Source organism: Lepisosteus platostomus, chromosome 10 (genome assembly GCF_059453375.1).
Source record: "Lepisosteus platostomus isolate fLepPlt1 chromosome 10, fLepPlt1.hap1, whole genome shotgun sequence".
Taxonomy (NCBI): domain Eukaryota; kingdom Metazoa; phylum Chordata; class Actinopteri; order Semionotiformes; family Lepisosteidae; genus Lepisosteus; species Lepisosteus platostomus.
The window spans coordinates 50,822,449-50,843,085 of record NC_142620.1 but is presented as its reverse complement, the minus strand read 5'-3'; the positions used below and the strand labels follow the sequence as shown (position 1 = coordinate 50,843,085).

At 48.9% G+C, this 20,637-nt stretch overlaps 1 protein-coding gene across 3 annotated transcripts in view; it reads right to left on the bottom strand.

The window, feature by feature from the left end:
- Positions 1 to 20,637, bottom strand: part of frmpd3 (FERM and PDZ domain containing 3) — a 105,522-nt gene that overhangs the window by 12,086 nt on the left and 72,799 nt on the right. For 2 of the 3 annotated variants that reach the window (XM_088596997.1, XM_088596999.1), the window contains exons 2-11: positions 14,025 to 14,137; positions 13,237 to 13,391; positions 12,334 to 12,436; positions 11,235 to 11,280; positions 9,409 to 9,513; positions 5,632 to 5,739; positions 2,931 to 3,062; positions 2,523 to 2,642; positions 1,766 to 1,902; positions 629 to 755 (exon numbers count right to left, since the gene is read on the bottom strand). In XM_088596997.1, the coding sequence (XP_088453123.1) occupies positions 629 to 755; positions 1,766 to 1,902; positions 2,523 to 2,642; positions 2,931 to 3,062; positions 5,632 to 5,739; positions 9,409 to 9,513; positions 11,235 to 11,280; positions 12,334 to 12,436; positions 13,237 to 13,391; positions 14,025 to 14,065 (1,074 nt within the window). In that variant the 5' untranslated portion in view covers positions 14,066 to 14,137. Of the gene's footprint in view, positions 1 to 628; positions 756 to 1,765; positions 1,903 to 2,522; positions 2,643 to 2,930; positions 3,063 to 5,631; positions 5,740 to 9,408; positions 9,514 to 11,234; positions 11,281 to 12,333; positions 12,437 to 13,236; positions 13,392 to 14,024; positions 14,138 to 20,637 lie in introns of those variants that run through there. The other variant, XM_088596998.1, reaches the window with a different exon arrangement.

Genomic DNA, 20,637 nt, shown 5'->3' with positions numbered 1-20,637 from the left:
TGTTTCCTTGTTCGGCACCATGTTACGACTGGAACAGGCGGGTAACGTGCTGCAGATGAGTCCAGGTATCCCTCCTTTAAAACTCCCCATTGAGAGCAAGTGCGGAAATAATTGCACTCAATCATTTCAATCAACCCGCGGGAGAGGATGGATGTGAATTAGAATCAGCACTGACACCCTGATTGCCACCATCAGCAGACTGCTGTACTCGGCGTTTTGCACCGCCCATCAGCCCTGGGAAGCTTGGCTGCTATTCCACGTTGTGCCACACGAGGGCACTCTTACTGCGCTGATGCAGCACGCCACATGCTACCAGACCCGACAAGCTATCCAGAGACATTCCACAGATCGAAGAGTTATGTTGCCCATGTTGGCAAAGAAATTGGCCCGTCTTCTGCGCAGTGTGGTGGAAGCAAAACACTGATCTGAATTATATTGCATCGTTTGGAATCAATGCCATAAAACTCTTAATAGATGTCATAACTTTCCACTAAGGCTATGTACACAACCATGCAATAAATCGTTATCAAGCACTGTGCAGAAAGTGCAACAGCCTTGTTGCCAATATGCCAGATAGACGCCCTGAGAGGGAATAATCCCCATGCAGTAGGGGGCGCTGTGACGCTACCTTGTTCCCAGAGGGAGGAGGGTGCTGGTAGGTCTTGAGCAGCTGGGAGAGGGACTTGCAGACGTTCTTCTCCTTCACTGTGGGCAGCAGGGTCAGGGGCAGGAAGGGCTCCAGGCCCCACTCCTTCCTGGGCAAACCGCGGGGAGAGAGAGGAAGAGGGCTTCAGGCTCACACTACATATAGGCCTCTTGTACAGGGTGCTAATGGAATCAGTGGACCTGTTCAATCTACATTATTGTTAAACGTGTGCACTGGAGGGCAGCAAAGCTTGGGAACATACTCATGGCACCATAGAGAACATGTTCCCTGGACACTGATTTGGATCTCTCCTTCCGTATATGCAGTCCATCACAGAACAGTGGAGACGCTGGTGCAGCGCCCCCTGGTGTTGTCCATGAGAAACTGTTTGCATAATGCCGCGATATGAAAAGACCAGCTCAATCTGTGCCCATTCGTTTCCAGGGCATCAAACCTGCCATTTTCAGCCTCGCTCAAATCCAAGAGGACGTAACCCTGGACATCATGCCTCAGGCTGCGTGGAAGAAAAGAGCAGTGAAGTGTCCGAGCGTGCCAATTCGGCAACCCTCTACAGCCCAGAGCAGACTCCCTGCCACGAGCTACCCAGCGCCCTCTAATGGTGGAACGTTGCACTGCCCCCTGCCTCGGCCCGTGAGAGGCTGCCTTGGGGGTAAAATCGCCGGAGCAAGCCTGTCTGCCTGTCCAGAGCTCAGGGTGCATCGTCAAACTGCACAGCGGCTATTGAACATATAGGCAGGATTCCCCTCCCTGCTTGTATCAAAAACTAATACGGCCGCTACACCAAAGCACTCGCCAGGCCACTGACACGCACTGTCATTGCTTTCTCTGTGCTTTCTGCAAGGCAAGACGTCGAGGGGCAGAGGTCTGCCTTGCTCTGCTTGAGTAGGAAAATATTTGGGATCTTGCGTGCAAGCACCCCCCAACCCAAGAACCTTTGCACAGCTGGCTGGAATAGTGGTTAGGAGCACAGGGCTCTGCACAAGGAGGGTCGTGGGTTCGAGTCCCAGAGGTGGGTCCCCAGGCACGTTCTCGCACGCGAGGAGGCGTCCCCAGCTGGGGCGTCTGGAGGAGTACAGGATTAGGCTGCTCGGCACTCACTCTACGTGCTTGAGGGAGATCTTCTGGTTGGGCCTGGCCGCCGACACGGTGATGTAGATGTGAAGAGCCGCCAGCTTCAGCGTGATGTCAGACTTCCAGTCCGCACCGAAGCGCTCCTTGATGACGTCATTGCGGCTCTGGGGTGGGGGGGGGAGAGACACAGCCGATATTTCACCAGGCACTGAAGTGCCGTCACACCTCTCCATCAGCAGACCAAAGAGCTTCAGCCCTCTGACCCCGACGCCGCAAACTACACGGCCACAGCGCGGAGTCACTTTCAACAGGGACAGAAATAGCTTGAAATATTTCAAGCTCCATGCTTGAAAGAGCTCCAAAACAAACAAAAAAAAAGGTTTTCCATTAAATTAAATCTGCATATTCAATATAAAGACCCATTGGGAGGCTGAGCTTGTTTGTCTTGGAAAATCCTGAAGAACATAGCTAAGCTCCTTAAACACCGAGAAATATTACCTTAGGGCACGGAGATCAGCGTAAAACATCAATTTCTGTCGGAGATCCCAGTTAGCTACAGTGAGGCAGCTCAGGGCTGCGCCCCATATGACAGCATGACTGGTAAATGTTCACAACAGATGATTGTGCTTTTCGCACCGATACACTGTGCATTTCTTTCAGTTTACCTTGAAGCTGCACGGTTTATAGTGGGTTTTTACCAGGCACTCCTGGACTGCCCTATGTTCTGCTACGTGCTACTGTCCCTCCCGCACACAGAGGTGCAGAGAGCGGCCTGGTGCCCCACCTGAATGTACAGATACTCGAAGGCCGCCGGATCTCTCCTCAGCAGGTCTGCGGGGTCCTTGGGGAAGAAACAGATCCGAAAGAGACACTTCATGCCCTGGAAGTAGGTCCTCTGCACTACCTGAGGAGAGAAGGGCTCCAGTCAGCGCTCTCTACATGACAAAGCAAGGGCTGAGATCACCGGCGAAGTTCTTTTCAACCTTTTGCAATTCAGAGCGAGCAACCACACAGCCACAGTGCGTAAATAACACATTTTATTTTGACCTGCATTTCATTTTGTTTGGCACTTTTACCCGCGCCGTGGGGGCAGATGTTGCCCGGGAGCTCCCGAGCTGGGGGAGTCGTTCTGCTGGAGGGGGACGGGGATGCTGACCCGGGGGGTGGGGAGGGTTTTCGGGTCGAGACTCACGTGGGTGAGAGGCTGGGTCTCCTGCAGCAGGTGCAGCCGGTGGTTCTGGTCCACCCCGCCGGACTCCAGCGCCAGGGCGAAGTGCTCGATGTAGCGCAGAGACAGCCGGTCCTGTAGGGATGACATCACATCCTGGAGGAGAGGAAACTGGGGGTCAGAGCCTCAGAGGAAGAAATGTCTCGGGGGGGGGAGTGGAGGCACCTCATGGCTCTGGTCACCCCAGGGGGCGTGGAGACTCATGTTTTGAGCGTCCTCCTGATAATACCGGGGTCTGATGGCCAATGCCTGCCAGTCACCTGGGCAGGCTCCCCATCTAGGTTCAAGTCCCTGTCCACAGAAAGCTCAGTCACATGCGGTGTCCCCTACAAAGCACCGGGGGTGACCAGACCCGTGCGTAAGAAAGGAAGAACTTGTTACTCATCAGCACAAAGCCCACCTCAAGCTCTTTTCCCCTGGAGCGCTATGCTTTTATATGCAGAGTCGCAAAAACCTACTGCCCTGGCCAGTCAATTAGTAGCATATCTCCTACAGCGGACCCCCGGGCCGCAGAGAGACTGCGGAGACGTTGTTAAGGTCTGTGTGAGCGCAGTGTCGTAGCGCAGGGCTCGTGCTGCATTCCCGGAGCAAGCCTGGGGCGGGCCAGCGAGGACAGGGCACCATCCCGGAGCCCCAGAACCAACACCTGGGCCGATCCGTCCCAGGGGCTGCGGACTCTGCAGGAGCTCAGGCCAGTGAGCCTGTGATCTGTTAACCTCGCCCTTCCCCATTTAGAAAAAGACACCAAAGCTAAAACTGAACACCGAAAAAAATGCCCCAAAATACCACTAAAAGAAAAATAAAGCATACCACTCCGAATCTCTCGGCTTTTGGACACTTCATTTTGTGCGCGTCAGCACTTGGCTTGCCAAATGGAGGAGTGTGCCTGGACCTCCGGGATATGCTGTCACTTAGAATTCTCTAGTAAATCATGATTCATTATACATAATGAACTAATTTAACAACTTTTATTATATGCTGCTGTCATCTGCAGCTCAATTGCCAAATGTTTTGTTTGCAAAAATAATCTCTTGGGGATTTTTATCATTGGTATTAATTGGGGTAAGATCTGACTTAAAGGGTTTCAGGTTTCCTGGAAGTCCAGGCTGTTGAGTGTTTCTCTGGGGTCTGGCGTTCTTTTAGGGGGCTGCAGCCTGCCTTTCTCTCACAGAACATCTCTAAGGCCCGCGATTCGGTGTGTGCGCCACTGTCGGGGCGCGTGGCCTCTATCCAGCAGGAGTGATCAGCCGGGCGCAGCCGACCTGTCAGCCTCGCAGAGCCGCAGAGAGCGATCAGCTGTCAGAGGCAGACGGCCGAGCAAAGAGGAGCTTTGAAGAAATGCCTGGCTACACAGCCTCTCCAACCATCTCCATTTCTAAGCCTGAGAGCAGGAGGCACGTCTTTACGCAAGGGGTTGTGGGAGCGTGGAACACACGACCCAGCCATGTCGTTGAAGCCAATACCCTGGCTTCTCCCAAGAAACCGCTGGATGAGATCCTCGGTGAGCTAGACAGGCTAGATGTAGCCGTCCTTGTGGTCTTAAACACGTCAGAGAGGAGGTGTTCAGATGCTGTGCTGGGAATCAGCTGTCAGGATCCTGACTGCAGGGGAACCGGCAAGGGGACCTGCCAGGAACAGACACTGCCAGCTGTTCTGCCAGCGGTGCTAAAGACAAGGCAAGCCCTCTGGGAACTCCTGTACCCCTGATACACCCTGCCTCCCTCCCACTGCCTCGGCCCCTACCTCGAATTCACCCTGCCTCCCTCCCGCTGCCTCGGCCCCTACCTCGAATTCACACTGCCTCCCTCCCGCTGCCTCGGCCCCTACCTCGAATTCACCCTGCCTCCCTCTTGCTGCCTCAGCCCGTACCCCTAATTCACACTGCCTCCCTCCCACTGCCTCAGCCCGTACCCCTAATTCACCCTGCCTCCCTCCCACTGCCTCAGCTCCTACCTCGAATTCACCCTGCCTCCCTCCCGCTGCCTCAGCCCGTACCCCTAATTCACACTGCCTCCCTCCCACTGCCTCAGTTCCTACCTCAAATTCACACTGCCTCCCTCGTAGTCCATCAGCTCTAAGCAAAGCACCAACATTCTTTCTGACATCATGGCTTTCAGGCCTAATGAAGTCCCACACTGCCTCCCTCCTGCTCCCGGAGACCAGGACTAATGCAAATCCAAATTGTTTTAATCACTTATGGCCTAACATGATCTTATATAAGTGGCTTGCATTAAACATTTATCAATTTTTATTTAACTTAAGTACATCTAATTAGACCATTTAATTAGACCAGCGTTAGGGAGCCCCCTGCCCCCGCCAGCGCTGGCCCAATCAGCTTTACAAGCTGATCTGTATCTTTACGGCATGAGGCTTTGTCCATGTGCTGCCAAGTTTAACACCATGAAAAGGCTTGATTTTTCTTTCTGGTGAAATATTTCCCGAGACAGCTTTCGAAAGTGACATCGGTCTCTGTTTATAATGTTTCCCTTTGGCCTGTAGTACCCTCTTGTGGGTCCCCCAGAGAATCCCCGGAGTTTAACACCAGCCACGCTCTCCCACGAGGGCCTCCTATGTGTGTCCCCCTTATTGCCTGCTCGTGCTCCACCCCTGATCTCCGTTTCCCAGGCCAGTCCGGATCCCCCCCTCCTCCTCGTGCCCCCCCTACCCTGACGGTGGTCCTGCTGTCGAAGGTGAAGGACTTGATCTGCCCGTTCTCCAGGAACACCTTGAGCACGTTGGGGATGAGCAGCAGGGTGTCGTCCTTCAGCATGGTCTGGGAACAGGCACAGGGCAGCCGGTCAGCAGGCAGGGAGAAGAGAAGATTGACTTTGTGAAAGCAGAGAGAACCTCAGAAAGAAAAGCTTTCGCACTCGTTTTGATCAATTTCACTGGACGTCCCCTCGCCCCCTCCCCACCTTCTCCCAGATAAGAACTGCCCGGCTCACTGCAAAGGCTCCTGTAGGGGGCGCTGTGAGGGTGATGAAGAGCATGCAGACATGCTCCTGGGACCCATCCACCCACCAGGACCCCGCTTTTGGCGCGCGACAAGCTCCACGAGAACTCGCAGAGGGGGGCGCTGTTTTGCTGTGCGCCAGGAGAGCCCTGGCTGACCTGTCTCACTTCTAACCTTGGGGCCAGAGCCCACTGAGCTCCATCACCTGGGGAGCCCCAGTCCAGTCAGGCAGGGACATGGCCCAGGCCTGGAGCGAGAGGAAGGAATATTCAGGGGAGTGTCAAGTAGGACATCCATCCAGCCATTTTCTACCCTCTTGCTCCACTTCAGGGTCAGGGGGGAGCCTACCCAGGCAAGCAACAGGCATATGGCAGGATACACCCTGGATGGGTCACCGGTCCATTGCAGAGCAGACAGACACAAACACACACACTCACACCAGGGCCTGTTTCCCCAGAAGCCACTTATCCCCCCCCCAGTATGTCTTTAGACTGGGAGAAAACCGAAGCACCCTGAGAAAACGCACACGAACAGGGGAGACCATGCAAACTCCACACAGATAGTATCCCAGGAACTGAACCCAGGACCCCAGCACTGCTAACCACTGTGTCACCATGCTGGGAGGGGCACTAGATGCTGGGAAGACTGGACTAAATTGTGAGAGTTAATGAATCCATTTTTTTGCAGAGGTTTTTTGGTGGGGACACATCTGCCACTGTAAGGAAAGTGAAAAGATGTAAACGAACTCGGAAGAAAGTTTAAAGAAAGGATGACATAATAAAATAATGGGATGGATGGGGGTGGAGAAGAACATTTCTGCAAAAAAGCATGGAGTCTGGAGCTGAGGAAGAACAAGAGCAGAGAAGCTCTTTCCATCAGGACCGGGGGCGCTACTGCCTCAGAACCCCGTCCGGACCTGGACTCTGCTAGCAGGCAGCCCTGAGTGCGGCCCGGTTCTACTGCAACCTGCTGCAGCTCCGCTACTCTATGATCAAAGACTACATAGCGTTATTTTGTTTTAAACTTAATTGCCAAGTTTAATATATATTCAGGGTGAGTTCAGGCAGAAGCGGTATCACAAGTCATGCATAATTAAATATTGCATGGATAACTTCTTACAATAAAAAAGTAACTCAAGGTCAGTTTATGCTCGCTCATGAAAACCCTCTTTAAAGTAAACTATGTGACAGGGTTAGAAGGGAGCTGTCTTGCCTGTTTGCTCTTCCTGTTGCAGGGAACCCTGGGGCCCTTCTGCGAGAGGAGAGCTCTGCTCTGTGTCCTACAGTGGCGGTGCTGGGGATGGGGGTCATGGGAGAGTTTAAATTTAAAAACTGACACAGCTGCTTTCAGAGGTAAATACCAGAATATCAACCTATGCAAATAAAGTGGATCAAGTGGTTTGCTATTTCTAAACAGAAAGATTTTATGGAACAAAAAAAAATGTTCTTACACCGTGCAAAACAATCTGGTTTAGTGCAGCGCACTCTCAGTGTCGACCATGTAGTGCTCTAGTATCTTTTGTACATGTGACTAGGCAGTGATGGCGCTATTAATTGCTGTATTTAGCATTATGGATTGCTGTGCCGAAGCATTTCAGCATTAACAAAAGAGGTTGCAGTAGATGATTGCATGGAGTCATGGGAGACTGCAGCATTAGGGCAGGCAATTTAAAACCAGATAGGACGGTTTGTTTCAAATTACTGATAAACCACTGGCAGGCTGCGTGTGATAGAGTTAATTCACGCCTGGCCTACTATAGCAATTAGAGGATGCCACAGTGTATTGGAAATTGTGACATATGATCAAATTAACTCACGCAGGAGACAGCCTCATTTTCCTCTATTTCTTCAAGAAAGCTCAGGTGCCATATGACATTTGTGCATTGCATTGAGTTAGCACTGCTGAAATACATGCACGTCAGATCTAATAAACTTCCTGCATGTAAGGAACTGCACCGGAGAGCCAGGTGGCCAAGTGGGAGGTTTGGGAAGGTTGTTGTCCTGATTTGTTTCAATCAGACAATTTCTCCTTCAGGGAACAGTGAAGAAAACTTCCACTCTTCCCCCTGTTTACTTCGATTCATCTTCAAGACCATGCCGCAGGTAGAAGAGGCTGTTTAGTTTCTCTAATGGCTTCATTGTCTGATGGGTCCTTATGGAACATCAGACTCACAGTGGATTTGTGTTGCAAGCGGCGCATTTTTTATTAATCCCAAACCTTGTAGTGCCAGAAAATACTCTTCTTGTACTTCTCTTAACATGTTAGTTCAAACAACAAAATATCTCAAATGTAAGCTCTTCTTCAGACTTTAAGGTCTGTGGTTCTCTGATGTGTAGGATAAGCCCACTGCACACCAATCTCTGTTGTCATTCACTCTTTGTTTAACCACTATCTCTGCCTTGCAGTGGATTATGGAACAGTCTGAGGCGGATTTCAAATCAAAGAACGACTTCTCCCTGCTGAACATGTGGCTTGTCTTCACTTGTGGGGGAAAAGCGAGCGTTTAGGTGCTGTGACATCAAGCATCAGTGGATCCTGGCCTTTACTGACATCATTTGTTCGGATCTCGCTGCTGCTTCTCGGATCCATGGTTTCAGGGTGAGACCTATAAGGGCTTGGAGGGCTCTCTGATAACACAGTCAAATCCATCGCAGCCAACTGACTCCTTTGATAGGATACCCAGAGGGGGTAACTCTGATGAAGAGGGGTAACTCTGATGACAGTGGGGTAACTCTGATGAAGAGGGGTAACTCTGATGAAATGGGGTAAGTGATGAAAGGGGGTAACTCTAATGAAAGGGGGTAACTCTGATGAAAGAGGGTAACTCTGATGAAGAGGGGTAACTCTGATGAAAGAGGTTAACTCTGATGACAGTGGGGTAACTCTGATGAAATGGGGTAACTGATGAAAGGGGGTAACTCTAATGAAAGGGGGTAACTCTGATGAAAGAGGGTAACTCTGATGAAGAGGGGTAACTGATGAAAGAGGGTAACTCTGATGAAGAGGGTAACTCTGATGAAGAGGGATAACTTTGATGAAAGGGGGTAATTCTGATGAAAGGGGGTAACTCTGATGAAGAGGGGTAACTCTGATGAAAGGGCTTGATAAGCGAGGAGAGCAGTTTGGTGTTCAGCTACTGCACTGTGTTTTGGAAAAAAAAACCCATCATGAAACAAAATGGATTAATAAAAAAACCCTGAGCTAGTAACCCAGGAGTTTAAAAATCTGGAATCTGCTGAAATGTTATTTTTCTCGTTTGAGCCTTACATTCCAAAAACGTCTGTGGAGCAGCACATGCAGAAGGATTCTAGCATAATTACTTCCTGTCAGCGTGTCTACTGTAAAGAGCCTCCTGGTCCCCAGCCTCCTTCGAATGTTAAGGGGCCTTTTGTGACACAGATGCAGTGTCAGAGTGTTAGGTCAGAGAAAAGCTGCTTAAAAGTGTGACGAGAGACACAGATCCCTGTGGGCGGTGTGGCGCTGACCTACCGGATCGGGGTCGCTAACGGAGACCTGCTCGGAGAAACGGACTTTTGGCGGATTGGTCCTAAGCCGGGCTTTCTTGGCAGCGCTGATGAAGGCCGACTTGGGTGACTGGAAGGGAGAGAGAGAGAGAGTAACACCTTTAAGTAAAAAGAGTAAAAAGCCCCCCGTCTACTGGCACTCCATTCTGGACAAGGGGAAGAAGGCAACAGACACCGAGAGAAAGCTTCCCTCTCCGATGGTCCAATTTCCCACCACCTTGTAAGCTGAAGAGGACAGCCTGTCAGTCTAGACCAATGCAAGTTCATCCCATTCCGCCTTAATTGTTTGGATTAAAGACTCAGATGAGAGAAAGGGCAGCTTTGCCATCTAGTGCAGGTGCAAATGGCTGAGTCCTCTCTAGTTACTTTACAGTAATTCTGTAATACTGCACAGCCATTCACATTACACAACCCCAGTGTGGAGAACAAGCAGATCTGAAATAAACTTTCAAAAGCATTCTGACTATCCCTTTAATAAATCATTGGATTTGTTTCAGATACAGGGTGCTAATAGTTATATCTGCAGCCGTGTGCAAGAGGCATGGCTGATTGGCATTGATCGGTTTCGGGGGGTGCTGTGGTAATAATGTGGACAGTAATGGAGCTATCTGGGTGTAAGTGCACTGAGGATGAAGCAGCCATTGCATTAACGCACCTCTGGACAAACCATCGATCCCTTCTGTGTCTTTCCCTGCTCCTTAGCCCAGGAGCAAATAGCCTCATCTATGTGTATTTCAAAAACTGGTGGGGCTCACTTCCCCATGGGACCCTTCTACTGCAGACGCTCTCTACTGCTCTGGGGACAGGTGAGTCAGCCTCACCTGTGATAGTGCGGCATGTGTCAGAGCCATGTCCTGCATCACGATCAGCTTTCTGAAATGTACAGATGATTTGACTTGACGGACGCATCAGTCCAGAGCAGCTTGCCTTTGTACAGCTGGGCTTTTTACCGAAGCAAATAGAGTAAAGTACCTACGTAACACTAGCACCCCACCTGCAATCTAAATCATCGATCTTCCAGGCACAACCCCTGACTACTGCCTCACACCTTTTTCAGGCCCTACGCTGTATTACAGTGTATTTCATCAGTTTTATACTTCATATATTTTTGATGCCTACCAAAAAAGGAAACCTGCAGAACAGTGATATGTTAATACTTTCACTTTCAGGGATACAAGGTTAATCTTGTATTCACCTCCACTATACAGCACTTAAGTTTCATGCCAGCGGATTTAGCATTTCCACTACCCTGATAGTATTTCTGTTAACACTTCCACCTGAAATATGGACTGTGTGACTACGACACACATGCACAAGTGACACCGCACTCTTCTAGATATTTACAGGTTTGGGCCACTTGACTTGTAAATGGAATGATTTTTCGCTAGGGCTCGTGGTCCGGTGGTCAGTGTGGGTTCAGGTACCTGGCACTGTACTGGTCAGTATGGTCAGGTGTGCACTCCAGTCAACAGCAGTCGAACCACATTAAAGCCAGATCTCAGACCCTGGCCCAACTGTGCCTGGTGAGTACTGGGATGACAGACCTCCCAGGAGAAACCAGTTAGCTGCCCTAGGTGAAGCTGGGGGACTGGAAGATGGCAATTTACTCACTTCTCCAGCCTGTGTCTATGTAGTGAGTCTGTTGGTAGCTTCTACATGTCACCTTTGTAGGTCCTGGATTAAGGTGTGGATGAAGTCAGACCACCCCTATATCTAAGGACATGTGTAGCCCCTTCAGAAAAGTATATACAAGCAATTTATGATTATTGTGTACCAGTCAGCCATGCTTACCTGGTGAGGCTGTAACACAGTGAGAATGATGGATTCCTTGCAGCTCCTAGGAAGAAAAGACATGGTGTGAGATAAGGGCATCACACTGCCAGACTGGCACAGAGTTCTCTCCCAAACCAGCCCTACACTACCCTCCCGAGATAAGTTGGTAGTGGCCAATTTGGGCAAGTCCATTTCCCCCTGGAAGAGGGGGAGCTCACCATGGCAGACTAAGCTCAGGGTGAACACAGCTGTTTCGGGGGTGAAAATGCATTTCATGGAAACTCCTTCTCAAGCAGCACAAGCAGCTGAACCTACCAATTGTCATGCCCTTATGAAACTTTATTTCACTCCATTTTTGTCTCTTTTTTACTTGCTAATTCCCAGCAGGGAGGCTGAGTTCAACAGGAATTGAGCACTGTGATGGCCCAGCGCACGACAGGCGGACTCATTAGACAGGGGTCTTTCTCCACCTGCTATAAGCCTTGATCCCCTGTGCAGGATCTGCAGCCCTCTCATTCGGCACCAGGCTGTAATTGACACTTCAAGAAACACAACCAACAGGCAGCAGGCGGAGACCCCCCCAGCAAATGACCTGTGTCTCCATGCTGTTTATCCAAAAGTTGTGTTTCACCCAGGGTGACAAGAATCCTCTGGTTGAAAGCCTCCAGGGAGAATGGGACCGTGCATGTGAGGAATATAAATCTTAGCAATGCAATTAGACTGCCAACCTTTCACCTCACAGTATAAAATATTTCATGCTCTGTCTTCACAGCGCAGTGGAAAATTGCAGTCAATTCATCTACAATTTATACACTTTTTTTGCTGGCAAATATTTAAACTGTTGAAGCGAAAAAAAAAAAATATCTGAGCATTGTGACAATTTATTCTTTGCCATTAATGAAATTATACGGAGGCTTGCTGCGCCGGATCGACGTTTTTGATGATGTTCTAAAGTCCCCCAAAATTTTCAGGCATCAACGCAACAGAGGACACTGCAATACATTTTTCTGTTGCAATTCTACACAGCAGAGGCTCCGCCTTGCCCTGTGCCCCGCCCTGTTTCCCACTCCATGCCCCGCCCCTTGCCCCGCCCCCCGGTCACAGTGAAGGGTGTTACCTTACAAGGTCTATGACTCTCTCTCGGGACACTTCGCTCACAGGTTCCTCGTTAATGGCAAGGATCTGGTCTCCAGGCAGAAGCTTCCCCTCTGAAGGCCCACCTGAGTCACAGAGTTGGAAGGCAGGGATGGCCCACAGGAGAAGTGAGGGACAGAAGGACACAGAGACAGACGCTGCAATGAGGTACAAGGAGACAGGCCTCTGACAGCCCTGTCAGCCTTTGTTGTTCTTTAATTGGAAGAGGAACTTTGTAGAAGATGATCCAAGGAATTCATCCATCCATCCATTTTCTAACCACTTCCTCCTGTTCAGGGTCGTGGAGCAGCAGGAGACTGTCCCAGCAGGCAACGGGAGCAGGCAACAGGCAAGGCAGGGAACATGCTGGACAGGACGCTAGTCCATGGCAGAGCAGACACATATACACACGCAATCACGCCAGAGCCAATTTTCCCAGAAGCCAATGAACCTATCAGCATGTATTTGGACTGTAGGAGGAACATGGGGAGTATTCATGGGGAGAACATATATATACTCCACGTAGAGAACACCCCAGATCTGGAATTGGAACCCAGGGCACCATTGCACCAAGGCAGCAATGTTAACCACTGTGCCACTGTCCTGCCCCTTTTAATTTATTGGCTTGTAATTAGAGGTTCTACAATTTTCAACAAGGTTCAGGCTCTGCTGCCCATGGTCATTATGAAATAAAACGACACAAAAAAGAGCACATTTCTGAGCAGAGAACTTCTGCCACGAAGCAAGCGACAGCCTTCTGCACTGAAACATGGGGGGTGTTTCTGCATGAAACAAACATGCTCATTAACATGACTGCCCCCCCCCTTCTCTGCCCTCCCCATCCCTCCACCCCTATTGACCCCATCGACCCCTGGCCCCGCCCTACCTGGGGAGACAGAGCGCACAATGACGGGCCGCTCGCTGCCAGCGACGAAGCCGAAACCGTGAGTGGGGTGGCGCAGAATGGAGACCTGTCGAGCTGCGCCTGGAGTCAGGCTGCCACTGTCCATGCCATTGCAACTGTCCTCTAGAACAGCAGGGCTGCAGCACAGGCACAGCAACAGCAGCCAGCAACACAGCAATCAGAGTCAATGTAATAATGGCACCTGCACCCTCTCATATCAGACTGAACATGCCTGACTGAACTTAGAAATATAAGCTTGTAGCATGTTTTTAGTGCACAAGTAACCATGCTTGTCATCAATCAATTTTTAGCCTTCAAAACCTTCAAACAGCAAAGCAAGGTAAACTATACGGGAGCAGTCAAGATCGTGTGTCGAAGCAGTTAATCATATTCACTAATCAAATCCAATAGCCCCACATCAGGTGTTTCTATTCATTAGCATCAGTTGCTCCTCCCTTCAAGTACACAAAGCTAAACTACTAAACATCAATCTATCAGGATTAAAACACCAAAAATTGCAGTAGAAGATCAGCATCCAATTGCGTCTCCACATAAAGAGGGAAAAACATTGAATGGAAAGAGTAGAAAAAATAAAAAGATCGCAGATTTGTGCACAGCAGTGGATAGATATCAACAATTATAATATTTTGCCAAGAATATTGTAACGGCTTCTATTCTCTTGTGAATAAGATAAGCAGATTGCAGTCAGTGAGCATGCACGCTGCAGTCCAGCGCCGTAGCACAGTCTCCAGGGCCAAGAGAGGAAATACCTTCCACAGGCGTCTGTCCGTCCATCTTGCACCTGGGCCATCCCCTGAGCAGAGCGGCGAGGGGGGGCGCTGTCTCACTGCGGGGGGCAGTCTGCCGTTCTGCACTCATTCACCTGGCGGGAGAGGAAGGTGAGAGGTCTGCTGTGATAAAGCAGACCCCCCGCCCCTGTTCATGCAGATCTTCTCCGGGGTTCAAGGCTTGAAGAGAAACAGAGGCTTCTGACACCGGGCGGACACATGTTGAAGGTCATTCAGAAACCCGGCTCTCCTCCCGCTGCTGGGGCACTGCAGGGGTGAAGGTCTGGGTCCGGTCACTAGCCGACTGTGACTGAGACTCCCCATTGGCATGGGGTGGGACTAAAAGGCAGGGGCTCTGTTGGATGACAGCGACCCCTGCCGCCATTAATAATAATAATTCATAATTCATAATTGCTTACACTAATATAGTGCTTTTCTGGACACTCCACTCAAAGCTCTTTACCCTCCACCACCACCAGTGTGCAGCCCCCACCTGGATGATGCGATGGCAGCCATAGTGCACCAGAACGCTCCCCACACACCAGCTATTTAGTGGGGTGATGAAGCCAGTCCAGAGATGGGGATTATTAGGAGGCCATGATTTGTAAAGGCCAGGGGGAAATTTGGCCAGGACGACGAAGATACACCCCTAGTCTTTCCGAGAAACACCCTGGGATTTTTAATGACCACAGAGAGTCAGGACCTTGGTTTTAAGTCTCATCCGAAGGACTGCGCCTTTTTATCCTATAAAGTCCCCGTCACTATACTGGGGCATTAGGACCCACACATAACGCAGAGTAAGCTGCCCCTACTGGTCCCACTAACACCTCTTCCAGAAGAAACCTTAGTTTTTCCCAGGAGTCTCCCATCCAGGTACTGGCCTGCCTTACACAGGCTGAGCTTCAGTGGGCTGCCAGTGGCTGCTGGCATTAAATGATGATTGGCTTGAAGATGGGTGGGTCAAAGGAATGTGCCTGATTTTCCTCATTCTCCCCCATATGCGGTCACATGGTGTGGTACTACAGACCCTATCAAGCACTGGGAAGGCTATGAAACTACAGTACACACCAACATGGTAGAGTATAGCATAAGATCACTAGAGGGTGGTAAGTCAGTCAGAAACTCCCCATACGCCCAGCCAGGCTCTCTAAAAACCACATCCACAGATGAGCCAGGGTGTTCTGTGCCAGGCACAGTCTCTCAATACTTTTTTCCCAGGCTGGTTGACGATGTGAGGCTGCACGTTGGCACCGAACGCAGCCCCTGAAGAAGAGGCTTGATAAAGGGGAACAGATTGCAAAAACATGCCTTTTTCCCTTGTCCAACTCATCTCATGCTTTCATACAACTATGAAATTGCATTGCAGAAGTATAGAAACACATGAAATACAGCGTGACAGGAGTTCAAGAAGAGGGAGTTCTTCTGTGAGTACCCTATCTGGGGAAGAAAGCCTACGTTTTTTTCCACATATAAAGTCAAACTTAGGAGCCATGGACAGCTGCCTCAGCTGTATTAAAGATCATCGGTGTGGCACAGCTGGCTCTGACCGGTGATAGAGTGCTTTATATGTATTTAGCAAAGAACACCTTTCACCTAGCGTTGTGAAATGGACTGAGCTAATTAATACTCCCTTTCCCACTTTCCCATTCATCGTGACTGCTTAATCATCCATTACATAACTTTATCTCATACAGGGTCGCAAGGGATCCAGAACCTCTCCCTGCAACAGGCACAAGGCAGGATACACGTCCATCACAGGGCGCGTGCTTACTCCTTATATTATACATAAATACATCGGGCTGAGAGGCTGAGCATTCCTGCTGATTATTACCTGGGCTGCCTGCCTGCTGGCCTCTGTGAGTGACTACATGTTTCAGAATGAGCTGCTTTCCTTTTGGCCCCCGCCCCCCCCCCAATACTTTGTGTCAAACGTCCCTTTAAACGTTTTCGGAGTGAGAAACGTTAAGAGGCAGGCACACACAGAGAGATCGGGAGTGAACGCAGAGGCGGTGAGTTCTTTAAAAGCCAGCAGGGACATTTCCACATAAAGTACAAAACCACTCCAGTCCCCCCCCCCAGCATTAACAGCTGCTCGGATGGAAGCACAGCGGGACGATGAAATACATCCTGCTTCTCGTTCCCAGCGCAAAACTGTTCCTTCACGGTCCCGCAGTGGAAGAATCCAAGAATGAGCGTAGACAGGAGAGCGCGAGACAAGGAAGGGAAGGAGAGGGTGAGCGATGGAGGCAGAGAGAGAAAAGACGGGAGGAGGGGGGGGGGGGCTGAGAGTGAGAAATGAAAAAGGGAATATTGGCAGATTAAGAGAGAGAGAGAGAGTGAGAGGGAGAGAGTCACAGTGCATTCCAGCTACCGTGAGTGTTTGGTTAGCACCATTGTTATGGGTAATAGCAGGTTTGCACCTCCCTGAAGTGCCAATCAGCGTTAAGTGTCACTGATTTCTTCCTGTTGCCAAGCACCGCCGGCAAGGGGAGGGCGAGTGTGAACCGGGGGCGCTGGGGAGGCGGGGGGAGGGGCGGGTCATCCAGCCTGGGAGTCCCGGGCGCGGATCTGTCAGGGGCTGGGTGGACGTGGCTGCGAGATGTCGAGAGACAGAGAGCTCAAGAAATACAGTAAGAGAGGGAGGGAGCTTGCGCCGCTGTTTTCAATCATCCCCGCACAGGCAATAAATGGGTCTTCAAATTCCTCCTGACAAGCTGCCACTCCAGACCCTTCAGCCACTTGGCATTCACAGACCTGCCTGTCAGTTTAAAAGATTAGGGCATTGCTGGGGATAAATAATTCATGCTGCCGCTCCCTGTTATGACATTATGCTGACGAGTCACGCGCCAGAACAGTCGCCACACATCCCCCCCTTGCAGGAGAGCAGCTACTGTGGATGTTTCTCCGATTTCCTCACCGGGCAGGCGCTGATGTCCAGACGCGCACCTAATCTGAGAAGCTGGAGCCCGAGGAGAACGTCACGCGTGACCTGCGGCTTGCTACACGCGTGTCATTGTCCCATAATGCCCTGCACCCAGAGGCCAAGAGGTTTATACTTGCAGGGAGAGGTATCGCGCTCGGTCCAGGTAAGGTGAGCATTTTTCAGCGATCTGTGCAGCTCATTAGACACATGACCCCCAGCACCCAGATATGAAGCCGACACAATTCAGGAAGCTAAATCCAACTCCCCAAGTGCTTGAGACGTTGAAGATTCTCATAACTCCCAGAGCAGATCAATGTCCTGTTCACACTGACTGGGGAGTCACTCCACTTCCCTTTTGGTCCAGTTCAGTTTTCACAGTGGAGGTAGAGAAGATTTGAAGGTTTCTCAGCTAGTGTAGTATGAAGTCTCATGACACAGACCTGCTACACTCCTCTGAGAGTAGCAGTTTATTCATTGCCATGAACCTGGTTATACTCACTGATTCCTTGGAGTGCAATTCGATAAAATATTCCTTCTCAATGAACTGCTAACAAATCCTTTAGGGAATCTCTAAATCCCTGAATCCAAAGTATGTCTCAATGTTCACTGCAGTGTATTAGGGTTGATCAGAACTGAAAGTTATGAAGTTATCTTTTTAAGGTTAATTTCCACCACCCAAATAATGATGTTTTCTCTTCACAAAAATGAGGTTAATGTGATAAGAATGTTTTTCCTCTTCCTTTTGCCTGCTTTTTCACACGCCCACACACACACAGATATAAACTCACACAGTTTGTCAGTGGCAGGGAGTTTCATTGTTTATTGATATGCAATCAAGTGGCCTTGAAATGGAAGGACAAAAAAAAAGACATTGTAACTTGTTCAAAAGAAAACACGATTTAAACCAAATGCACCCAGGAGACAATAGGACTGACAAAAGCCAAGCAGCAGGGACAGAAAAACAAGGAGGCCAAAGGGCAAGAGGCCAGGGGTCAGAGTTCTGAGGTCAAAGAGATCAAGAGGTCAGAGGTCGAAGGACAGAGGTAAAGAAATGAGAGGAAACAACAAAACAAACAGGACAGAAATGGAAGAGAGAGGGGAGGAGGGCAACGTGCGTCTCGGCCAGATGAAGGACTGAAAGCCTGGGGCATGAGCTCTGTTGCTAAGCAGACGGGAAATCTGTACAAAGATTTATCTCAAGGGCAGCGGGCTAGCGTCTGGGTCGCCATGGTTACTGCAGCACCGGAAAGACAGACACAGATTGCGCAGGGCTTTCCAGAGCAGTATCCCTGACATCCCAGCGCACGGCCTCGACCAGAGGAATGCAGACAGAGGAGAGCTAGGTCTTTGCCCTCCAAGCCACTCTCACCCCCTCACTCCACTGTGCAGGACAAGGTCTGACCGTCAAGGTGGCTGGTTATCTGATCATCCTCGCATCCAGCTTATAACCATCCATTTCACAATCACAGGAGAGCCGGAGCCTAACCCAGCAAGACCCTGGAAAGTGCCACCCCATCACACTCATACCACGACACACTCCAGTTTTCCCAGAAGCCAATTCATTGCTTTTCTCTGCCTTCCAAAAAAATTAAAGTACAAAATAAAACTAATGAAATGAATAACGGATCTACTATTTTTACTGTTGTTTTTCACAACTGCCCAACCTAGAGTGGCTTCTTACAATGTTTACAGCAAAAAAAAAGTGTTTTTACACCTTTTTATTCTTTTTTGTACTTTTGTGGTACATATGTGCACGAATTCCTAATGCAAGAAATTGTATATGGCTAATAAAGTAATCTTATCTTATAAGTAACAGGTTTATTAAAATAAAAAAAAATATGCGTGCATGCTATTGAGAGGAGGGTTGAAGAATCTGATTGGCCAGAATTTGCTGAATTACAGATATTTAAACCTATTAGATGAGCCGTTTCTATAGCCGGTCGATTTAAACATATAGCAGGGGACCTACCTGAGCAGCTTTTTGGAGTGATTACTTTATGTGAACGTGTGGGTTCATTTTACTCTGGAAATTCACTTTTATTCCGAGGTAGGGGTAATCGTTTTTAACTATTTTGGCGTTTTTTTCCTTTTGCGATTGCATTTTGTTCGAGAACCGATAAATTATCGGTGGACATTGGTGCTTCTCTACACTGAAACAGATGTATTTTCCAATGAAAAAAGATTGATTTTCTTTATGCCGATATATCTAGTTTTGATGAATCACACTTCTGAAAAACTTACGTTATCTCGTGATATAGATGTATAGTATATAGCTGTGTTTTGATTTTGCTGATAAAAATATGTATTATTCATTCATTGTACAGATTCTCTCTAAAGTGTTATTAGCATTACACTATATATGACAAAAATTGTAATTTATAATATATTATTACAATGAGAGTAATTTACTTTAACTGCAAAAAAAAACTTACAAAGTTACAAACTTAATGGTCGTGTTTCGAGGACTTGAGATTACTTGCATTTGTGATATTTTGAGCGACGATGAAAAAATGGTGTTTTGGTAGTGAAACGTGTAACGACTAGGCTGATAAGCCTATCCAGCGGTCAGTAATTAACAACCCATTCAGCTGCACATTGTGTGTAAAAACATGCTTTCCATAGCAGGTAGTCTTGTAGAAACGTAACACCTTTATGTAATAGTGACATACGAACGTCAGTATAGTTTTACACACAAATGAATGGCCCTACCTGATCTGACCTGTACGTGAAATCAAAATCTAATAAAATATGCATTATAATAAATGCATGAAACCTTTGGCCTACGACATTTACACGTGATAAATAAAACGATAAAACCCTTACCTTTGAAATAGATATTTTGACACTCACTCAACGCAACTGAATTATTGGAACAGGAACGTTTTACAACAAAAGTACACAAAGAGTCAAAACGGGCAGTAGCAGCGCGCACAGGTCTGAGAGAGGTTTGGTGTGGGATCAGGCAGAGGCATCCGAGACATTGCCTTGAGATTGTGCGGTAATCGTGTTTATAAAAGTCGGAAATGCTGCAGCACGCGTGTCGCCAAAGGTTTTGCGCGAGACAGATATTTGCGCTCATTGATTTTCTCCTGCACCGTCTAATCACAAACGTGTCGGCCCAACCCGCACGGTACTTTACTGTACTATCTGCTTGCTGTTAGCGGAACATTCTGACCGTAGGAAAACTCCTGGCTGTCCAGGCCGGCACCACTTGGTTTTTCACCCTCTGTTTGTAATGCCGTCATGGGTTTCCAGAATCACTTCACGGAATGCCACAGTAAGGGACTGCGGTCTTTTCTGATACAAGTAGAGCAGAAGTATAAATCCCCCCCAAAACGCCTGTTAGAATCAGAGCTGAGCAATTTTGAACAATTGTATTGGAAGCTACGAAGACTTAGAAAAGAAAGCACCTGCATCTTGACCACGATTGAGTACCGGCAGACATGTCTATCCTGACAAAGCCAAGTGTTCCCATACATATTAAGAAATGGTCATCCATTGCATAAGGTATGGTAATTATAATCCTCAGACAATACAAATATACGGTTCCTTAAATGAGGCTAAAACTCTACTGAATCCAGCACCATAACTACAGAATTTCACATAAATGTGTGATTAACCTACCCCTTCTGCCCCCAGAACGATTGCCTCTGTCTTATTGCTCATTTGCTT